The 22,461-nt window shown below is 35.7% G+C and overlaps 1 protein-coding gene across 4 annotated transcripts in view; it reads left to right on the top strand.

The window, feature by feature from the left end:
- ANO3 (anoctamin 3) overlaps positions 1–22,461 on the top strand; it is a 258,297-nt gene that overhangs the window by 169,749 nt on the left and 66,087 nt on the right. For 3 of the 4 annotated variants that reach the window (XM_026664760.2, XM_087951087.1, XM_087951088.1), the window contains 3 exons: positions 8,800–8,958; positions 12,682–12,782; positions 18,117–18,161. In XM_026664760.2, coding sequence (XP_026520545.1) covers positions 8,800–8,958; positions 12,682–12,782; positions 18,117–18,161 — 305 coding nt within the window. The remainder of the gene's footprint in view (positions 1–8,799; positions 8,959–12,681; positions 12,783–18,116; positions 18,162–22,461) is intronic. The other variant, XM_087951086.1, reaches the window with a different exon arrangement.

The raw sequence follows: 22,461 nt of genomic DNA, 5'->3' as shown, positions 1-22,461 counted from the left end.
TTGTTACCAACTTGGTCTAAAGTATTATGAAGTTGATGCTTTACACTAGACTAGTTAGGTAGCATTTTGGGGAGAAGGATCAATTTAAGATAATGTTTTGTTCTGACCAGTTCTGGAGAACCAGTAACGGAAATTTTGAGTAATTCAGAGAACCGGCAAATACCACCTCTGACTGGAGATTTTACAGTATCCTTCCCCTGCCATACCCACCAAGCCCACAGAACCGGTAGTAAAAAAATTTGAATCCCACCACTGACTATGTTGTCAGTTCTGCTCAAATATGTCCTGGCAACACTTTATTAGATCAGCTGGTTTCCTGCAGGATGAGCGATATTGGGAAAATGGCTCTTAATCTAGATAATGATTCAATTTCTGCAGAAAGCACCAATGCAATATCTTGCCTTTTCTTCCATACCTGATAATATGTTGCAAGTGGATCTTACTCTTCGTGTTCCAGAATTTATTTGATGAATGTAGACAGTATTTTCTTTGCATTCTGCATACCAAGGTTGTAGAAATAAGATTCACCATAGCTAAAGATACAGGGTGTGTTTTCTGCATTGTGGAATCAAGCAACACATTTGTCTGATACAACTGTCTGAAAGGGTACAATGTGCATCTTGCAAGCACTCATGGGAGTAGCATCTCTTGTTTCAAAAGGGACATTTTGAGGTACTCTTCCTTACTCAAAAGGGTTAGACTGCATAATTCTTTTGGATTGTGTGTGGATGTTCTTGATCTCTGGCTGAAATGAGTTCAAATCCATTTCATAATTTATTCAAAAGGATATTCAAATACATACATAGCAAATTACTTTGGAATTGGTTATGAAGAACCCTATTAAAACAAAATCCTCTCTCACAACAGCAGAAGGCTGTGTTAATGGATAGGAGCTACTGGGTAGAATTTGGAAATTTACTCTATAGCAGAGGTGTCAAACTGGCAGCCCATGGGCTGGATGTGTCACGCCATGCCTACCCCAGCTCCATGAAGGGGAAAAACATCATGACGTCGTGTGACAGCAATGTAACGCCACAAGTTTGACACCTGTGCTCTATAGCAAGTACAAACCTTTGATCTTTAAATATTATTACTTATATAAATAAATAATGCATTTGAAGTAAAGAAATATAGAAACATAGAAAGCTTGTGGCAGAAAAAGCCCTAGTGGTCCATCAAATGTGCCCACTGAGGGGTTTTTTTGTTCGCTTTTTGTTTTCTATTTAATTCAAGCATTGATTATTATTATTATTTTTATTTTATTTTAATTGTTTGTTGGATGATGGACATGTGTTTAACCCAAGCATGTTTAAATTCAGTTACTGATGAGAATGGTTTTTCTTTATGACCCATGGTGGTTCAGTGATTAGAATGAAGTATTGCAAGCTAATTTTGCTGACTGCCAACTGCCAGGAGGTCGGCAGTTCAATTCTCACCAGCCCAAGGTTTCTATCCCTCCAAGATCAGTAAAATGAGGACCCAGATTGTTGGGGGCAATATGCTGACTCTGTAAAGTGCTTAGAGAGGGCTGTAAAGCACTGTGAAGCGGTACATAAGTCTAAGTGCTATTGCTAAATGCTTTTCCTGAAAAACAATTCTGAAATGATCTAGCTGAGTTTTGTCTATGTTTCATCAAGCGTCTTGATAATGAGATGGTAAATTATATACTTCCTAGACTAAGTCTTTTAGACATGAAGACAAATGTGAATTATTTTGGAGTGCTTATTCTGTAATAAAACTCTACAAGTTATCAAAGCTGACCTTATTTTTTTTTAAAAAAAAAAAACCCTTGAATTCTTTGCATTATAAGGAGATATGATCTTTTCCTTAAAGTTCTGCCCAATATTTTTTTTTTATATTTGGGCTTTGGAAAGGATTTAGAAGAAGAGCTGACAGGAAGAAACTTCTTTGATTAATGTCTTCTATCTTCCCTTGAGTGTGTATCATTGAAATTTAATATGGTTTCCTCTCAGTTTGAAAAATAGATTAAAAGGTAATATGATTACTATTTCTGTTTAAAGCAACAGCATTCCTAGATGAAGAAAAAGAGCCTTTGAACAGCTATTTGTCTGCCAGAGAAGCATGACTCCTATACTTTTCCTTTGTTCAAATATCTTAAAATAACTTATTAAATGAGACTTAATTTATCTTTTTTTTTCAGTTCAAGAATGAATCAAACCAGGTTAAATTGGATAAGAGAAATGTGCTTTGTCTAATTTAAGAAAGAATTTATTGATTTGTTAGCAAAGAACTGCGTTCAATGGTTTGCACTTTAAAGTTAGTTCCCTCCCCTCACCATATCCACTTTTCCAGAGAATATAAGGTTTCTTCATTTATCTGGTATCATAAGTAGAGTACTACTTAGAGTGCTGCCCACAGTCACATTGTAGGGGGTGTGAGCAGCATAAAAAATAAATAAAAAATAAAAAGTGGTCAAAAAGCTACCAACAGAAGTGGTTAAAGATTTTCACAAAAGGTTTTTAAAGGTTTTCAGATAAGAGAAATGGCTGGGTGATGCCAGAAACCTGTCAGGATGCTTTGGTAAACCATTATATTTAGCTGTTTAGTGTTAAGTGTGATCAAGTCACTGTGACTTCTTCAACAAAGCATGGTTAAAACCAGGGGTGGGATTCTACAGGTTTGCACCTATTCACTAGAACTGGTTGTTAACATACTAAGCAGTTTCGGAGAACCGGTTGTTAGAAGAAATTACTGGCCTAATCTTATAAGGAAGGCAGGAAGGAAACATTCTGGTGTTGCTTACAGAAACTGCCTCTCCATTAACCCTTATTACATTCTTGGCAGGACTAGACTTCCTGTCTCAGGAACTTCTCTGGAGTATTTTTTCCCTCTTTGCTGGTACTTTGCCTTGTGGAGTGACCATTCAAAGTTACAATGGCACTGAAAAAAGTGACTTATGACCATTTTTCACACTTACGACTGTTGCAGCATCCCCACAGTCATGAGAGGTCAGGTGAGGAGATGCGTGCCTCGATGTGACTGATATTGAGTTGGCCACGCCCAGCCAATAACATGACCACCAAGCCACGCCCACCAACTTAGCCACGCCCACAGAACCGGTTGTTAAAAAATTTGAATCCCACCCCTGGTTAAAACAACCCAAGGCTTATTACAATTTGTGTCTCATGAAATAATACTTTTATCAGTGATAAAATACTTTATTGGACTGGTCCACTGATGGGTAAAATTGAGAAAGAGGAAGTTCCTAAACCAAATCATATTTTCAGTCGTATCACTTGACCACATAATTTGCATTGTAAAATGAACAATCTTAGCAAGAATTTAGAATCTTACTGTCAAAGCGTCTTTTAACTGTGCTACTGGGAGTGAACTTAACTGAGATATATGCTTAACAATTACCTTTTTTTTTTACAAAATGTGACACATTAGCATAGGTTTTCTATATTTTATTGAAAGCAATAGTGAGGAATGTCAGCATGAGATGTCATTTCCAGCAGTATTGTCTTATGCAGAGATTTGATATGTTATCCTGGGCAATACCCTCTGCTGGACAAAATGTGCCACAACAGTCACATTTAAAACAATAACATTCCCCACTTGTCACCTGTAGGCTCTGTAGTTTCTCATTAATGAAGGATTTGCCACGAATAGTCATATATCTATGCAAGGCAACCCGCCCCCCCTCTTTTTTTTTTTTTTTTACAATAGAACCTATTTCCAAGTGATGCTGAATATCAGTCACACTGAAATAAAATCAATTGTGAATTAACAGTAGATTTGAGAATAAAATTGAAAACAGTTCTTCTTAGGGAACAGTTGAAATGTAGATAAAACCAAACAAACTAATGGGATCCCAAAAGAGGCAAAATAAAATAAAATAACTGAATGGCATTTCATTGCAGGATCCACTGCCCTGATCTGCCAACTTTCAGGAAGCCTTAAATCTCTGATTATTTACAAGAGTGTTAACTTGATTTAGTCTAAGCCAAAAGAGTCAAAGCTTGATTCAAAGGGCAAGGCAAAGATATGGTCAGGATGAAGCAGAGGATTAAAATTCCAAGAAACAAACCCCACATGCCAGCCAGGATTGGAAGAACAATGTAGAAAGATACACCTAGCAAAACAGGACATTCAAGATCAAATGTGACAAGGTCTGATGTACATGAAAATGGATTCTTTCATCATTGAATCCCTTTGGGTAAAGCCATTAGTAAACATGGTCTCAGCCTCTGTTAATTCACAGCCAGTACCCAACAGATCTAATTGCAAATGATTGACATATCAAGGGGATATGCTGCTAATAAGCAGTGCTATTTGCACAACATATTGGGAAAAGTAAACTCCTCCTCCTTTCAGCCTTTTGGGTCTATACCCAGAGCTGATGTTCTCTTTGTGGGGTAAGCAGGGCAGCTAGCATGAGTGGGGTAAGAGGTAAGGATGTCTTAAGTAATTTATTTCAGTGATATTGAGATCCTCAGTTATCCGTATCAATACTGCTAGAGACGGATTCACTGCAAGGATAAGACTAGGAGTTGATCTCTGTTCCTCCTCCATCCAGAGAGGAAACAAACCTTCCCCAGAATGTGTCAGTCCTTCAAGGGAACCCTTGTCCCTAGAACTAAAATCAGTCTGGAACTATTGAGAGAGACTACAGTAATAACAAGTTGAGGTTTTTTTCCTCCCTCTCTCTCTCCTATTCTAATGCATAACCTTGGCAAATTTAAGATGTGTGGATTTCAGTTCCCAGAATTCTCCAACCAGCCATAATGGCTGGGGAATTCTAGGAGTTGAAGTTCACACATCTTAAAGTTGCTAAGGATAACAAACACTGCTCTAATGGTTCAGGGAGAAGTCAATCTGAGTTTCTTTTTCAAGCTTTTTCTATTTTCTAGGCTTACTTCATGTCTGACTAACCTCTCCAAGCTGATCTCCGATTCAACAGAATTTCATGCCAGCTTGCTTGAGTGATGGGTTATGGTACCTATTGCTGGTGTGTAATTCTGCTCTGCAAGAAATATGCTGAAAGAAATGCATGAAAGTCCCTTATTATTGGAAGGGAGAATTATCTAAACCCTTATTAAATTAATTTGTTTGCTAATTATTTTCTTGCCATTACTCTTTTCCCTTCAGGGTGGCAGAACACCTGTTGTTTTAGTATACTTGACTCATACCCACAAGCACTTGTTGTGTCCTAATAAGTTCCCTGTAAACAATTTGGCTGCACATCGCTTGGTACTGTGATTTCTCTTGGCAAAGTCAAGAGTCCAGAAATTGCATCATTTCATTTTTATTATTATTATATTTCTTCAGTCAATAGGATGGGAATGGTCAACCAGTCTTACCTTTTGAAGAGACAAGCACTTCAGCAGTTATCTCATGGTCAGACAGACAGTTGTCATGCTGGTTGAAATGTTGCAGATGGGTTGCTACTGATGATTGCTTTTGTCAGGAAAATGTCTACAATTATTTACAAGAGCCAAAAACATTTCCTAATAAAATTAAACACTGTTTTCCCATAGCTTCTCTTCCAAATTATGATTTCCCCCAAGTGACACGATGTTCAAAGATATGCTAAAATAGACTTCATCTACCTGAAAAATGTAAGAGGAAGAAAAAGCAAGGTGTGTGTCAAGACCCCATAAAGTTTGCAGTACTGTTTCTCTTGATGAATCTTATCCATCCAGTTACCCACCTAAAAAATGTCTGGCCTTTGGCTTCCAAAAAAATTGCCCACTCCTGATTAATATCATGACATGAATGAACTGCAACAGGCTCAATATATAGATTAAACTGTTTGCATTTGATTTTTTCCAATCTTATTTTCTTGTCTTATCTTGGGAGGTCAGTTAAGGTGATGAATAAATGACTGCAAATATTACAGAAGAACAAGCTGAGCAGCACGTTCTTTTATTTCAAGCTGACTGGTAGAAAAGTGGAGAATAGAAGAGATAACTTTTATGAAGATAGTTCTTTGCCTTTCACCAAAGAAATAGGAAAACACCAGGATAACAAATGGCTACAATGAGCTTGATAGAGTGCCAGCCAGCAAAGGAACTATTATGCAATACATCTTCCTTTGGCCTGTCGGTGACAACACAGTCAGAAATAAAGCTTGATGTCTTGAACTTATTTATATAGAACTGTGATCCATTCTATAAAAGGGACATTGGTTCTCATGAGGCAGTTTTAATTCCATATTTTAAAAGTGACCATTAAAAAAGTAAAGTTGCTGAGTGAAGCTAGAATTCTGGGTACATCATAGAGATATATATGCAGCTTTTTGGGCAGCAGTATATACATTTGCCAGGGCTTTGATTTCCCAGTTTAGCTATAGTCCTGGTATTTCCTGGTAATAACCTGCCTAAGTCCTAACCAAACCCAACAAACAATATTTTTTTTAATCTTCTAGAAGGTCGGACAGGTGATACCATCTGAATTAATGCATCTTTAAATCATGAGTCTATTGCCTTTGATTCTCTGTTGTTTGTTCAGAACACATATAAAGTAATAGTGGAACTGCAGACTGGTTGTAGAATATTCATTAATTCAAACTTCAAGGACATACTTTCATCTTCCAGGTCTGAACTTCTAGGAACTGTAGTTCAAAGTGTCTGGAGAGAACAAGAATAGGACAAGCTGCCAAAGACTAATAATGACCTGGTTCATTGTGTGGGTTCTAATGAGGTGAAGAAGCACCAAGAAGGAAATATTGAAGATTTATAGAATTCCCAAGTTTGGGGATTAGAATTATGCTATCTCTCTCTCAACTTGTCCCATACATATCCTTTAGAAAAGCTCAAAATCAGGAGAAACAAATTTACATTGGGGTGATACAAAACAATTCAGCAAGGATTGTGTGTAAATGGTGGTCATAGATTTCTGAATGAGTATAAGGACAGGAGATGGATCCCCAATGAAGGGAAAATAGAGAATGGGATATTTATCAAGTAAATAAGTAAATAACCTGAAAGTTAATTATAACTTGACTAGCTGGAATCTCAACAAAAGCAAATCACTTATCCTGTTGTAGGTTTACATTTTCTGCTCGAAAAGAGAGCTCAGGGATGGTGTATAATATTTATAGAGCTAATTATATTCTTCCCACATTTCCTCCATACTGTTAAACATAAACTTTACTGATAACAGAATTATGGTATGTGCAACATAGTATTTGCTCATGATTTCCACTTACCAAGAATATTGCACTTTTCTGTCATTCTGAATCAGGTTCATCTGAAGTATAAGACTAGAAACAAAAGAGAGAAATGCTGAACCTATTTCTCCTCTATTAGTAGGATCTGATGTTACTATTTATTAATAGATATTATACTGTTGTTGCTCCCAGATATTCTATTCATAATGGACAAAATAATGTATTAGAGTCGATAAATCAGAAGCAGTTGCACCTGGATAGATACCAAATCTATTTTCTTGCTTGTCCCTCTTCTTTTCTTATATATTTCATGTATCCATATAGGAGTATAGTTATTACTGCAAATGTCACCCAAAGGCTATAAATACTTCTGAAATGGAAATAAATGCAACCTGCAGCATTTGAGTTCAGAATTTTGATGACTTTCTTGTGTCTCGTCATTTCATGAATTGTTTTGTTTTGTTTCCTATTTTCTGAGCCACAGCAAAAGTGGAAGTCATTGTCAACCTAGGCCTCAAAGCCATGAAAGGTGTTTCTCAAGGGTAGGATTTAATGTTTAGGAAAGGAGAGGACAACATGTTTAAAAAATATTCATGGAGATTGTCTCTGTGAAATAGCTTGCACTGGTTTCTGAGCAGCGATATCCACAGGGAGGGTCATAAAAGTCAGAGGGCAACCACAGCTATGTGATTGAAGACTTAATTTTTCTTTAATGTGCATCACAGTTGCCCTTGTTTCTGAGGAAAGGCAGATAACGCCAAAGCTAAGCAGCTTCAAGGCCATGGGGACTGCAGGGAAGGATGGATTAGAATTCAAAATGTTGCCATTGATGTCTAGATAACAGTCCATGCTGCCTTTTCCAAAACTGAACAACATTAGCTGCGCTGTTTTGAGGCAGGAAAGATTAAAATAATAACATATAGTCAGAAAATAGACTTAACATAGTGATTTCATTTTTAATGAAACAATTCTAATCTGAATAATTCTTTAATTTCCAATTTCTTCCACTTGTTTTCACCCAGCTATTTTGGATTGTATGCTTGATATTTTGGCTTTTGATAGTAAAGCTACTTTAATAAGTTTATGCTTAACATATTTAAAAAGAGATGTATTGGTTAAACCTCCATTAGGGAGTCTGGGGTTTTAAATCTCTGCTTCATCGTGGAATCACTGATCCTTAGTCACTGGTCTTTAGTCCAACCTATTAAGATGTATTATGGGATAACATTAGAGGAGTTATCCTATATTAGTACTGATCCTTTATGAGACACATGGGTTATAAATCAAAATAATTAAGCAAAGCAACAAAAGTTCTCAAAATTCTTGCAAAAAAAAAAAAAAATCCTGTGTGACTCACTTTGTACTGTCAACCTACTTATTGAGCCCCATATCTTCCCCCTGATAAGGGAGGCATCACATAGATTTACAGGACTGAATGTCACCAATATCCCGATTACCTTTATCTAAATTTGGGAACAATTTGTTTAAAAAGATTTGAGAATGAGCAATAAATACTTTCTTCTAGGTTTCTCTTCTGTCTTGGATATACTTCTTAGAGATAAAAAGAAACTGATGTGCCTAAAAATACATTCCATGTTTTTCATCATTGCCTGGACTGTGTTCCTATGTTTAAGAGTCCATTATACATCCCCTTTTTCTTTCAGAGTGACATGTCTGCATTGGCAACATCGGGTCTATTCTTCAAAGATGGCAAAAAACGTATTGATTACATTCTAGTCTACAAAAAGTCCAGTCCTCAAATTGAAAAAAGAAGCACCTTTGAAAAGAATTTACGAGCGGAAGGATTAATGTTAGAAAGAGAGGTGGGTAGTGTTTTATATTTGCTCAAAATGGCTGCTACTGTGAGGAAAATCCATTAGATATTTTGCATCTTACTGAAGTGGTTGCAGGATTAACTGGGCCTTACCTTCAAAGAAAAAGTAGAAGACCCTGAAGAGTAGAAAAGAGGGAGGATTAGGAACATGGGCAGCTTGAGAGATAATGTAAAAAGTAGGGAAAGGAAGGAGGAAAAAAGCAAATAAATATTTTTTTAAAGGGGAAAAAAGAAAGAAACTAGTACTCTGTCTAAAAAGCTAAAAAAAAATTCTGTAAATGAGTATGGAGGAGTTTTGTTGATGGAATTCTTTAAGGAGAAACCATTTACTGTTTGATCTGATCATAACAGTATTTGTCTCAAATTGTTCAGTATCAATTAAATTTCTGAGAAAGTGAGAGACGATTTATAACCTCCTCTCCCATCTAAGGAAAATGACATTTTTGGGCTAGTGGCAGTGAGATTTTAAAGTATTATTTATGCCTTAAATAAACTTGGGCAAAAATAATGTCCCTTCTCACCAAATAAATTCAGCTTCATCATAAATACAACAGATCAATCATAAAGCAGAGAGAATAAAATGTCAGATTGTCAATTGCTCTGCAACAGGGGTCTTCAAACTTGGCAGCTTTAAGACTTGTGGACTTCATCAAACAAAATTTTCCCCTGTAGTTACTAATTGGAGTATGACACCTTTGTATCTTTTAATTTTTATCCATTCAACTCTTATTTAAACTTCAATTTATGCCTTTACAATTATAACATTCAATATAATACATAACTTCCAGTCGAATTCTGCTTGGTACATTCTTAAAATACGCACTAAGTTCTTAAAGAGAAAATATATCTATAACAATAATAAATAAAATACTTATTCTATTCCATTTCAGCTCTATCATTAATGTTAGTTATAATCTTTGACATCTTTAACATTCCTTTTCAATAGGATATCATACTTCTAGGAACACTTATAATATTTCCATAATTTTTCATGTTTCTTTCATATTCCTCTTCACTTAAATTTTTACAACACATTTATAATAATTAAAATTTTCCTTTCCTTTCCTAATTTCATTCTCTCATTCTCTTTTATTTCATTTATTTATTAAACATTCCATTACATTGCAATGAGTATTTTATCTATCATTTTAATCACACTTGTTTCATATTTTCAAAGTTCATTTCTATTTCTAATATAACAATACTATCTTATGTACCCTTGCAGAATCTCCCTTGCAATTAATTTTTCACCCATTATCTCTGTGTCTTGTATGTTTTCCCTGTTTCTCTATGTCCTGGTTCTGTCCTTTATAATTTCTTTTCCTTTCCCTCTTCTCCCTCTTCTTCTCCCTTCCCTTTTTGACCCCTTCTCTCTCTAATTCTGATTCTCTCTTCTGTAGTCCTCTCTTCTGTTTCTTCCTAATGTTATAATTACTTTTCAAACTATTCTTTTTTGGGGTTGTGTTTTCAGATCTTAAATTTTTCACTCTCTTCCCCCCTTTCCTTTCTTTTCCCCACATAGAAATACTTGGTCATTGAAGATGACTTCTTCTTTGTCCCACCCTTCTTGTTCTACAGACATTTCTTGTTGTTTCTCATAGTTCAGGATCTCCATTTCTACAAATTGAAATATGAAGCCAAAAGAACCTCTTCCTTCTTGTGCATCTTCTTTCTGTTTTTTAAGTTCCGTTCTCAGTTCTTCCAAGAGTGATACCATTTTAAAAACTTTTAAACAACCACCCGATTAATTTTAGTCCTTTAGATCCAATAGCCAAAAATCCAAGTTAATCTAAATTAGTTAATCTAAATCACCAAGTAATCCAAATAATCCAAAGCTGTTTCTTCTTGCTTCTTTTTTCCACTTTCTCTTCCTGGGGTTCTCTTATCTTGTTACAAAGTTTCAGTTAAAATGTATCTTTTAGGAATCTTGTTAAAGTTTCACTGTTAATTCCTTTCACATCCAGGTGCTCTCCTCCCTTTTTCCAGATCCCACCCTTTTGTTTTTTCCTTCTTTTAAAAGTTTTTGAGAATCCAGAAATCTTTATAATCCCTTTGACATTTTATTTTCAGCTTAAATACCTGTTACTCTCAAAGTGGATTTTTGCCGATTTCTTGCTTAAATCTCTTAGTTGTCAATATAGGGAAGAAAAGAAAAAAAAACCAAATCCTTTCCCTTCCCTCTCTCATTCGCAGCTTCAAAGTCTTCTTTGGGAACAATGTTGTTTTTTATAATTCAAATTCCAGAGTACCTTGTATTGTTGTTTTTCCAGTTTGACCTGGTCAGCCAAAAACTTTCTCTTCTTATCTTCCTCCTGCACATTTTTCTCCAGTCAAGTTCTTCTTTGAGGTAGCCATTTCTGACCACTGCTGCAACTGCCTTCGGGAAAGAGAGTAATGGCCTGCTGGGGAGGAGAGATGCGGCTCTCATCAACCCTGCTGGCAGTCTCCCCTCTCTTCACCATCTCTACAGGGTGGCTTAGCCCCCAAACCAGCCAGCTCGGGGTGCTCCAGTGGCGAGCACAGATTGAAACTGCACACAATCGCAGATTTCGGTCTGTCACCGAAGAAGCTCAAACCAAATGAAATTGAAACAGGACAGACAAAAGTATAAATATGATGACTAGAAAGGTATTGAAACTTAGAAAAAGATATATACAATTGAATTTAGAAAGGAATGAGATAATTAAAAGTAAGATTGAGAAAACTAAGGGAAGGGAAAAATTATTGAGAAAATGTTAAAATAGTAATAAGATATGGAATAGAACACAAAGACGAATATGAAATTAAGTTTGTGTCTGTATGGTGAAGTGATAACCCGGGACCGTGCTATTCTCAAAAAAAAAAAGAAATTTTACTTGTATTATGTTTTGTGAAAACCCAAATTAATTTTATATATATATATATATATATATATATATATATATATATATATATATATATATATATATATATATATATATATATATATATATATATATATATATATATATATATAAAAGACTTGTGGACTTCAACTCCCAGAATTCCTCCTCCAGTCATGTTAGCTTAAGAATTCTGGGGGTTGAAGTCCACAAGTCTTGAACTTGCCAAGTTTAAAGAGCCTTGCTTTGCAGTATAAAATAAAAACAGGGATTTGTGGAGTGGAGAGGCAGGTTTGGGGAGTGACTACTGCCCTCTCCTTTGCCTTGTGAGGGTAGCATGAACTAGAAGCCTGGAAACTGAAAGGTCTTCCTTCCCCAGCCTTCAAAAGGTCTGATTTGTGGCAGAACATACCTGTAATATTAAATGATATATGCAGTTTTCTTGAGCATATAAAATTCCTTGGATCTATGCCTTCGAACTAGACAACACTCCCCTCTTAACACCTTTGTCTGAAGGATTGCTCTGTGATTTATTAAGATTGGTCAAAAAAATAACTTATGACTTTATGGGATAACATCCATGAAGCTTTTGAACCAGTGTGTTAACTCTGGCTTTTTTTGATAAACTGCAATCCTAGCTAGGTTACAGGTAAGCCAAAATTCCTCTCTTGTTTTGACCAAAGAAGAATGCATACAGGTTATTTGTACTCCTGCATGTATTCTTCTGTTCAAGTAGACAGTTTAAATACCATACACTTATGTAACTAAATGTGAACTTTTAAAGAAGAAAATAAAGAGAATGCACCTGAATCTGAAAGATTTGTGCCTGTTACATTGTTTCTTTTTTGCAGCCAGCTGTTACAAACAATGACATTATGTTTGTAAAAATTCATTGTCCTTGGGACACACTCTGCAAATATGCTGAAAGAATGAACATTAGGATGCCTTTCAGGTAACAATAAAATGCTTAATTTTGTCACTTGTTAAATTAAGAATGTATTTTTTCTAACAAGCACATTTATTTCCAGCTATCATGGTGTTTTATTAATAGCCATATCAATAGCACTTAGACTGCACCTCTCTGAGCGGTTTACAATGTCAGCATATTGCCCCCAACAATCTGGGTCCTCATTTTACTGACCTCAGAAGGATGGAAGGCTGAGTCAGCCTTGAGTTCCATCAGGACTGAACTCCAAGATGTGGGCAGAGTTAGATTGCAATACTGCAATCCAGTATGAGCCAACCACTAGAGCTCATTCACAAACACACTACACTGTGCATGAAGGGATACTATTGCTTCAAGGAACAGTGTGTCGATCCAGTCACTGGGGAAATAGAATCTTGTCTGGGAAGTTTTTAATAGAGGGAACAATATTCCAGAATTTATAGCACTCGGTATGGCTAGGAGACACAGAAGATCTTCTGCCCTCTCTATATTTGCATCATGCAAAGCAAAATTAGCATGTTAGGTACATCATTTTCCTTCCTACTGCTTGCAGTCCAGGAAGGAATCAGATCTTCATCTTTGGCATTTTTATTATAGCTAGCAAAGAAACCAGACATTAGAGTAGAGCAAGCCAAAGCTCTTTGTCTCATAATTGCTCAGCTAACCCCTTGTTGATTCCATAAGCAATAGATAAAGTGAAAGCCAAAGTGAGTCTTTCTAGACATTGTGGTCATTCTCAAACGTGCCTGTCTAACATAATTTGAGTTCATCCTTCTATGATGAATTTATACCAACTGAAAGTGAGATTTATGCAGTTTGTTTGCTTGTGTACATTTAGCACATTGAAAGTTGTCTTAAGGCACAAGCTTCTATAATTTTGAAATATCCAAAGGAGCACTAATTGGCTCCCTGCTTTAATGCAAATTAATCCCGATGGAGGATAAGTACATCTGCTGGCTCATGGGTTTTGATTGCAGCTTCCAGTTATTTACTCCAGAGAAAAGGTCTTGAAGTTAGTCGGGCTCTTCCAGAAATAAATACATTACATCAATCATCACAAAATAAGCCATTGGCTTTAACAGCAAAAAGGCAAATCAATTTCAGGGAATTATTACAATGCTCTTTAGCAATGCTATAAACAATCCACTATTTCTCTCATATTAATTTCATTCAGGAAAAAATAGTAAAAGATGAGCAAGGAAAGATTAATAATAGCAGGATCATTTTAGCAAATTTTCCTATTGTCCTTAATAAATAACTTTGCTCAGAGTTATTCCTTCCACAATGAAAGCATAAAAATGACATCTAATGACAAAATCCTTTAGATCGGCAGTCCCCAACCTTTGAGGCTTAGTGGTCCAGGGGAAGAGAAAGGAACTGGGCTGCACAACCAGCAGGGTGGCACAAGAAGTGGGCTGCTGCGCACACATGCAAGTGCTCACCAGCCTGCCGCTCACATAAGCTGAGCTGTGTAGGTGTACGCACATGCTCTGGCCAGGTACTCAGATGGCCTAATTCCAAATAGGCCACAGCCTGGTAGTGGGCCACAGCTTGGAGGTTGGGGACCCCTGCGTTAGATTTTAAGATTTAAAAACTGATGGTTCCTTCAGCAGAATCTGCTGCATCCAATACACATTGGTATCCTTCTGCCACTTCTTAAGTCTACAACAAAACAAAGAGAGTCAGAATGGTATAGTATTTAAGAAGTTGTATTTAAAATTCCAATCTATCCTTAACCACAAATACTCACTGATGAGTTGGGTCTATTTCTGTCTCTCAGCCCAAGTAACTTCATAAGCTTTTTCTTCATAAGTTTTAAACTCCTGGATGAAATTAGAATATAAATCTAAATAATCCTGCTATGATAGAATTGGATTTGAGAGTTTCCTGTGCAAATGTTGCCAAATGGCCCAGTGCTTATCCATGTAGTTCTGACTCATGGATCTCTCTTCAGGTCTTGTCCAGATCTTAATTTGAGCTTTATGGCAGGCAACTCAACCAGCTGTCTGAAGTAGTACAGAAAGGCCACAAGGCCAGAGCAATGTTCTTTCTTCCAGTACATAATATTTAGAAGTGGGTGGGTTGGGGAAATGAAGTTACATTTGGACCAAATCTGGATTGAAACCTGAAATTAACAAAATGCTCCCCTTCTCTTTAACACTGCCCAGCTGAGTGGAGAAACTACATGCAAGTTAATCTAATTATCTGTCCTTGATTTAGTGACATTATTTTAAACACAAGACTCCTTTGGGTATTGGTATAATAATAATTGGTATAATACTGCTGACAGCTGAAGAAAGTCAGTGCTGTCCTTAATTTTGATTCAAAATGAATTAACAACCTTGCATGATCAGAAGAAGCCTCTCAAACCTACTGGATATACCTCGACATGTGTTTGAACCTTTTGGGTACTGATCCTGAACCAAATATTTAAAGATTCTCAATGTATTGCAATTTTTCTTTGTGAACAACTCCTTTGAAGAACACTGAAAATCCAAAATATATGATTTTACAGTTTCCTACCCAATATGCAGAATGTTCAGCTTTGCTCAACAATTAGCATTTGTAGATTGGTCCTGCTCTAATGACCTACTAAATCTTTAGTGATTTACTTTTTGTTATTATGTCATTAGCATAACAAGTTTGGTAAATTGTCCTGCTTTCCAGGCATATCTTCAATCTAATGTGATATAGCTTTTCACTACTGTGGATTACGCTGCTTACCAATCAGGCAGGTACATACAGTATCTAAAATACATAAACACAGTTTGTATATATATGCACATAAAACTTGTTCCTCTTCAACTCTTCACCTGGAGAAGTTCTCTTTCTAACAATCATAGGGAGTACGCCTGTCAGATTATAATTGAGTAATTATTGAGTTTTACTATGAAAAATCATTTCAATAGTATCATACTATGGCTATGCAGCCAATCTGCTAAGCTAATGGAAAGTTATCTGGGAGCCTTAGCACCAGCTATCATATGAAAAGAGGGGCTACTGAATGCCACTTCTAACCAACAACTACTAGGTTGCCTATCCATGACTCATAAATGAAGTCACTCAATCTTTGGGGACAGGGGATGTAGTGGTCATTTTTAAGCATGATTTGTCTTGTAAAAGATCTGCAATTTGAATTCCACATGAATATATCAATTTTCCTAAGTTAATCAATACATATTTAAAAATACAAAAATTAATACCAGGCAAAATTCCAACAGCATGAAGAACCTATGCAGTTATTTTCCATTTATGTATCGTATTTCCAAAATGGTCCTCTTTGCATTTATTACTTCAGATAATATTTAGAATGAATATATATTCATTCTATATATACATATGTGTGTGTGTGTGTGTGTGTGTGTGTGTGTGTGTGTGTGGTATTCAGCTTTGTTCGGGTATTTTCCCACGTCATTGTAGTTGTGCTTTTAAAGTTGTACCAATGTTTCGGCAGAATCTCATCTGCCATCATCAGGATTCTGTATTGTATTCGTCTGGAGCGATATAAAGAAGCCTGATGATGGCAGATGAGATTCTGCCGAGACGTTGCTAAAACTTTAAAAGCACAACTACAATGACGTGGGAAAATACCTGAACAAAGCTGAATACCATACACGTAAGTACACGCGAAAACTTAAGGATAGATAGATAGATAGATAGATAGATAGATAGATAGATAGATAGATAGATAGATAGATAGATAGATAGATAGATAGATAGATATAGATATAGATATAGATATAGATATAGATATAGATACAGATACAGATACAGATACAGATACAGATACAGATACAGATACAGATACAGATATAGATATAGATACAGATATAGATATAGATATAGATATAGATACAGATACAGATACAGATATAGATATAGATATAGATATAGATACAGATACAGATACAGATACAGATATAGATACAGATACAGATACAGATACAGATACAGATATAGATATAGATATAGATATAGATATAGATATAGATATATAGGTAGGTCTAGGTGTGTTCGGGTCTTTTCCTGTGTAAGATTAAAGATTAAAGTACCTTGGTGACGTTTCGGCGAGGTCCCACTCGCCATCATCAGGCTGGTGCTTTCAGCTTTGTGCCAGTGCACACAGAAAAAGACCCAAACACACCTAGACCTACATACCTGTACCTGTGAAAATCTACGAAAACAAATACATATACATATACATATACATATACATATACATATACATATACATATACATATACATATACATATGTTTTCTTAAGTTTTCGTGGGTACTTACATGTATGGTATTCAGCTTTGTTCGGGTATTTTCCCACTTCATTATAGTTGTGCTTTTAAAGTTGTGCTGAAATGTTGCTACAACTTTAAAAGCACAACTATAATGACGTGGGAAAATACCCGAACAAAGCTGAATACCATACATATATATGTAGGTCTAGGTGTGTTCGGGTCTTTTCCCGTGTAAGATTAAGAGTATCTTGGCAATGTTTCAGCGAGATCCCACTCGCCATCCTCAGGCTGGTGCTTTTGGCTTCATGCCAGTGCAAGCAGTGTGTGATCAGAGCTGCCGTCTCTCTATAAATACTGATGGTGGGGGCTAGTGTGCTGGGCTGGTTGGCTGCGCTACTGCCTCTTGATTGTTGATGGAGTCGATGTTTGTATAATGGGCTGTGTGATGGCCTTGTGAGTTTTGTTGTGGAAAGCCGAAACGTCACCAAGATACTCTTAATCTTACACGGGAAAAGACCCGAACACACCTAGACCTACATACCTGTACCCGTGAAAATCTACGAATATATATATATATATATATATATATATATATATATATATATATATATATATATAATATTCTTAAGTTTTCGCGGGTATCTATATGTATGGTATTCAGTTTTGTTCGGGTATTTTCCCACGTCATTATAGTTGTGCTTTTAAAGTTGTAGCAACGTTTCGGCAGAATCTCATCTGCCATCATCAGGCTTCTGTATTGTGTTCATCATATATATATGACTTGTTCAGAGTTTATTGCAGTCATTTAAGGATAATTGATGCTAATGCAAACAGAAGCAGAATAGAAAACCAAATAGTTCCTTTCTCTGCATCCAGGTATCTACTGCCCATAACTTTTGTATACAGAATTAGTTGATATTTTTGTTCATACTATTTTTGTTAAAAGTTCGGTTTAAGTAGCTCAGTTTTTATCCATGTGATTGAGCTTCTACCCATATTCCTTTTGTAATGGTGCATGTTATGAAATTACAAAGCTCTATATCTTGTATGCATGTCCTTCACCTTGATGTAAAATTGTACTCTGATGATTTTTGCTGTTTTTTTCAGGAAAAAATGTTATTACACTGACTGGAGGAGCAAAACCATGGGCAGGTTGGTGGGTGATGCATAGCTTTTAATTTTACCAGAGAGTCATCCCATATATAATAAATCCATCCCAGCAGTTGTAAATTTATCACAAAGGGTTTTGAGAAAGCTGATTGAACAAAGGAGGCAGTAGAACTTAGATGCTTATTTATTTTCAGCTTTAAGCATGTGACTGACCTCACCAGAAATAAAATAACTCGAAGTATCTTCCAAAGCAATGATTATGTTTTATTTGTAAATAACAATGAGGTTCAAATAAGAAAGGTTTGAAGAAAATGGATCTTAAAATCTCAGAATAGCAAGAAGTTTGTAGAAGCTTAAGTTTTGTATAGTGCTTAGTACTCTAATACTAAGTCTTCCAAAGAACATTTAGCCCATCACATTATATTTAGGAAGGAGATAGAAATATTGTCTCCATTAAACTCCCTTCCTTGGCTCCAATCCCTGATTCCAACCAATAAGCTTTCATTAAGGCCCCTTCAGGTGAACATGACAAAGACACACTGAGATCATATATATCCATGATGGCAAACCCATGGCATGCATGCTGGAAGTTGCACACAGAGCCATGTTTCCGGGCACACCAACCATTGCCCATTGCTCTTATGGATTCTGGCATGCACTGGCCAGCTGGTCTTCACATGTGCGGGAGCCCGTGAAACTGGAAGAGCAGCTCCCAGTGCACACATGCGCGCCAGCCACCTGGTCTTTCACTTTCTAATACTCATGCACGCGTGAAGAGCAGCTGGCTGGGGTGTGCCTGTGAGTTAGAAACTGACCAGCCAGCTGGCCTTCATATGTGCATGCACGTTAAAAGCTGAAAGATCAGGTGGCCGGTGTGCATGCGCGCACTAGGAGCTGCTCTTTTGGTTTTTGGCACTCATACATTTTGACCCTTGGTTCCTTTTCAGCATGCACTTGCTCCCATTTTGGCACTCGGTGCCAAAAAGGTTAACCACCACTGATATATACTAAACATATAATCTCATCAATTGCATCTTCAATTGCTTCTACACCCCAATGATGATGATAGCCACTTTGGGAAGTCAAAAACATTTAAAAAAATACAAAAACACAAAAACAGAAGGCAAACAAACAATAACAGCAAAGAAAACAAAGCCAGAGAAGATCAAGAAAAGAAAGAAAGGGATATCAGCCATCCTACTAAAAAGCAAGATCAGGGGTCCCTAAACTTGGAGACCTCTGAGTTAGATGAAGAGCCAAACTTTTAGGAACCTTTGAAAAACCAGTAAAGTAGGAAGCCCTTTGAATCTTGAACTGAAGAAAACACAGGGGAACTGCACTCTGGTGTGGAAAGTCTCAATTATTGTTTTAAAATACAGTGTTTAAAAACCTTCTTCAAATATTGGTATTTCCAATATTAACATAAATGTTTTATGAAGAGTTTTTGCTCCATCCAGCTGTTTTCTTTTGGGGAAAAAAGTATTTCTCATGGAATTTAGATAAGTTCTACTGCACTTCCATCAAAGTTCATTAGGCAGTGTTGATGGGTTGTTGTTTTTCATGCAACAGAATGTGAAACTCTCTTGTTGTAAAGCCAATTTCTCCTGTGATGGAGATATCAAAATTTAATTGGAAGGAGAAACAACAAACATAATCCTTTGAAACAAAATGATAAAATGATCCTAACTCTGTTTCAAAATAATCATCTTGGATATTATATTTTTACCTTGACTTTACCTCTGATATTGATTCAGTATCTAAGTTAAGTGAAACTAATGAGAGTAAGGTAATGATTTGACTAGGATTTCTAGGAATATACATATTGTCAATATTTAGGATATTTCATACGTTAATTATTTTAAATATATACTTTGTGTGAAAACTATGCTTTTCACATGCAGATATTAAATATTTGTTGACTGTAGTTTTTGATAGTAAAAAATTTACAACTGCTTACTTCCTCTCCCCAGTCATGCACGTGCTTGCTTTGTATCAGATAGCTGTCCTATATTATATACAATACATGTTTATATTTACTTGCTTTAAATGATGTGAAATAAACCATTTTCTCTCAAGGAATTAAAATCTAGACAGGAATCACATTCAGGCTACATTAACAAACATGACAGCTTATATCCTATGGAATTATTACAATGAAAGTTGAAACTCAAAACAATGGTTTTATAATCTGAATTATAGGTTTGGGTGTTTGTTAACTCTGTTCATTAAACTTTGGGTTCTTCTATTAGGCAAAATTCCCAAAGGGTAATCATAGTCAGCTCAAGATCTTCAATCACATTAATACCATAGCCACCTAGATTGTGATTCCAAGGAAGTTTTAATCACTTTTCTATGAAAAGAAACAAAGAATATTTACTTTTCACTTAGTAAATAAAGTAGGTGGGGAAAGAAGCAATACAACCCATAACCCAATACACTGCAGTATGCTACCATAGCAATAGCAATAGCACTTAAACTTATATATTGCTTCACAGTGCTTTACAGCACTATCTAAGCATTTTACGGAGTCAGCATATTGCCCCCAACAATCTGGCTTCTCATTTTACTGACCTTGGAAGGATGGAAGGTGGAGTCAACCTTGAGCAAGTCAGGATCAAAGGAATCTAATTCCTCGCAATGTGAGTAGAGCTAGCCTGCAATACTACATTCTAACCAATATGTTTGGACCAATATGTATTTAACTTCAGCTTTGTCTGGTAAGGCAACACATTTTTTTCATACAGTCATGAAGAACAAGTTTACTAAAACATAAGTACTGTATTGAGCATTTGATTTTGAAAGTGGATTTATTTTTTACAATATATAATTTACTTACCTATTCAGGTCTGCTTCAATAAATAGAGCTTTTTTTCCCATAAAAGAATGTTACTTCTTACATTATATTTTAAACTCCATCTGGATTAATAATTTCATTCCAGAAATACAGTATTAAACCACACAATCTCCTGTTTACTCCCAAATCTTGAGAGGTTCATTTGTGGAACAGAAGTAAAAGAGCTTTCTCTGACAGCTACTCAACACTGATAGTAGCAGTTACTATATATCACAGGAGTTACTATATTGCTATTTGTTACCTTGTTCTCTATGACTTTGTTAAACTTTGTTTAAGATCATTCAGGTTGATAGCAGTTAGTCTATGGAAATAATGATTCAGCATTATCATAGTGACAGAGTGAAATTATCCAGCCAATGCATCTCAAACTCTGATTCAATATCATTCTTTCATATTCTTATCACTTTGTATTGATATGTTCTGAAAAAGTCCTCATTTATAAAAATTGCACCACAGTTTTTTTTAAACAAATACAAAGGATTAAAATAGATTAATCTGAACGTTGATACACAATGATATCTATTTGACGCTTGTAACCAAAGTTTATTTGGGCTTAAAATAAAAGAATAATCCATCCATTTGCTGTTTGCATTCATTTCACATTTCGTGCCTAAATAAGTTGATTTGCTTATCATTATTAAAAAAATGAATTTGTTTTTTAAGGTATTACATGAATATATGAATGCTGTATTTTCATGTTATATTTACAATTGTAATTTTGGTTTTAAAACTAGACTATGTAGGAAAATGTCTATTTTTTTTCATTGAATGGATGACAGTGCAATAATGAAATGAAAAGCTAGAAAGTTGTAGAAGTTGCAGGATTCTTTATTATCCTCTTTTTAGCAAAATTTCAAAAAAGTAGGTACTAAAATTATTTTTCAAATGCTTCTTGAAAATGCTTCTTGTAAAAGGTTGTGCTTTTAGCTTTATACAGTATCTGCAGTAACGTGTTGGTATGTTTTCTTTTGTTTAGTACACTCTGTCAAAATATATACTGCTTCTTATATTTTAAGCCAAACATATACTCTTGTAAGAATCTTTAAAAGAGGGCATCAGTTTGACCAATGAATATAAATTGATATACTTCTGATGATTTTTTTGAAGAAATATTGATATCGTTATCAGCTACCAGCCACTTCTCGTTCTTGAAAGCAACTAAACCCTTCTGGGCAAGGAAGGTGAAGGTGTAGGAAGCAGTTATAAACAACTGCAGTGGTTCCCATGGTAAAAATGCAATCATGATCTTCAATGACATTTTAAACCAGAAAGAAATATAACACCAAGTTCATTGAAGAAAATATTATTTCCTTGTCACTAGAAGAACATTCCTAGCTTCCTTTTTTTAGCAGCTATGACAAAGTCATTGCATTTGTAACTGCAGATTTTAAAGGCCTCTTGCTTTCCATGTATATTATTATAATTATTATCAAAAGTACTAAGAGATCCAGGGATCTACTATCATTGATTCTTCAGTGGAATAACTTT

Source organism: Notechis scutatus, chromosome 1 (assembly GCF_049901735.1).
Source record: "Notechis scutatus isolate UNSWTSFEM ecotype Mainland chromosome 1, rNotScu1.2, whole genome shotgun sequence".
Classification (NCBI taxonomy): Eukaryota; Metazoa; Chordata; class Lepidosauria; order Squamata; family Elapidae; genus Notechis; species Notechis scutatus.
Note: the sequence above shows the minus strand (reverse complement) of the source record. Positions and strands in the feature narration are given on the sequence as shown.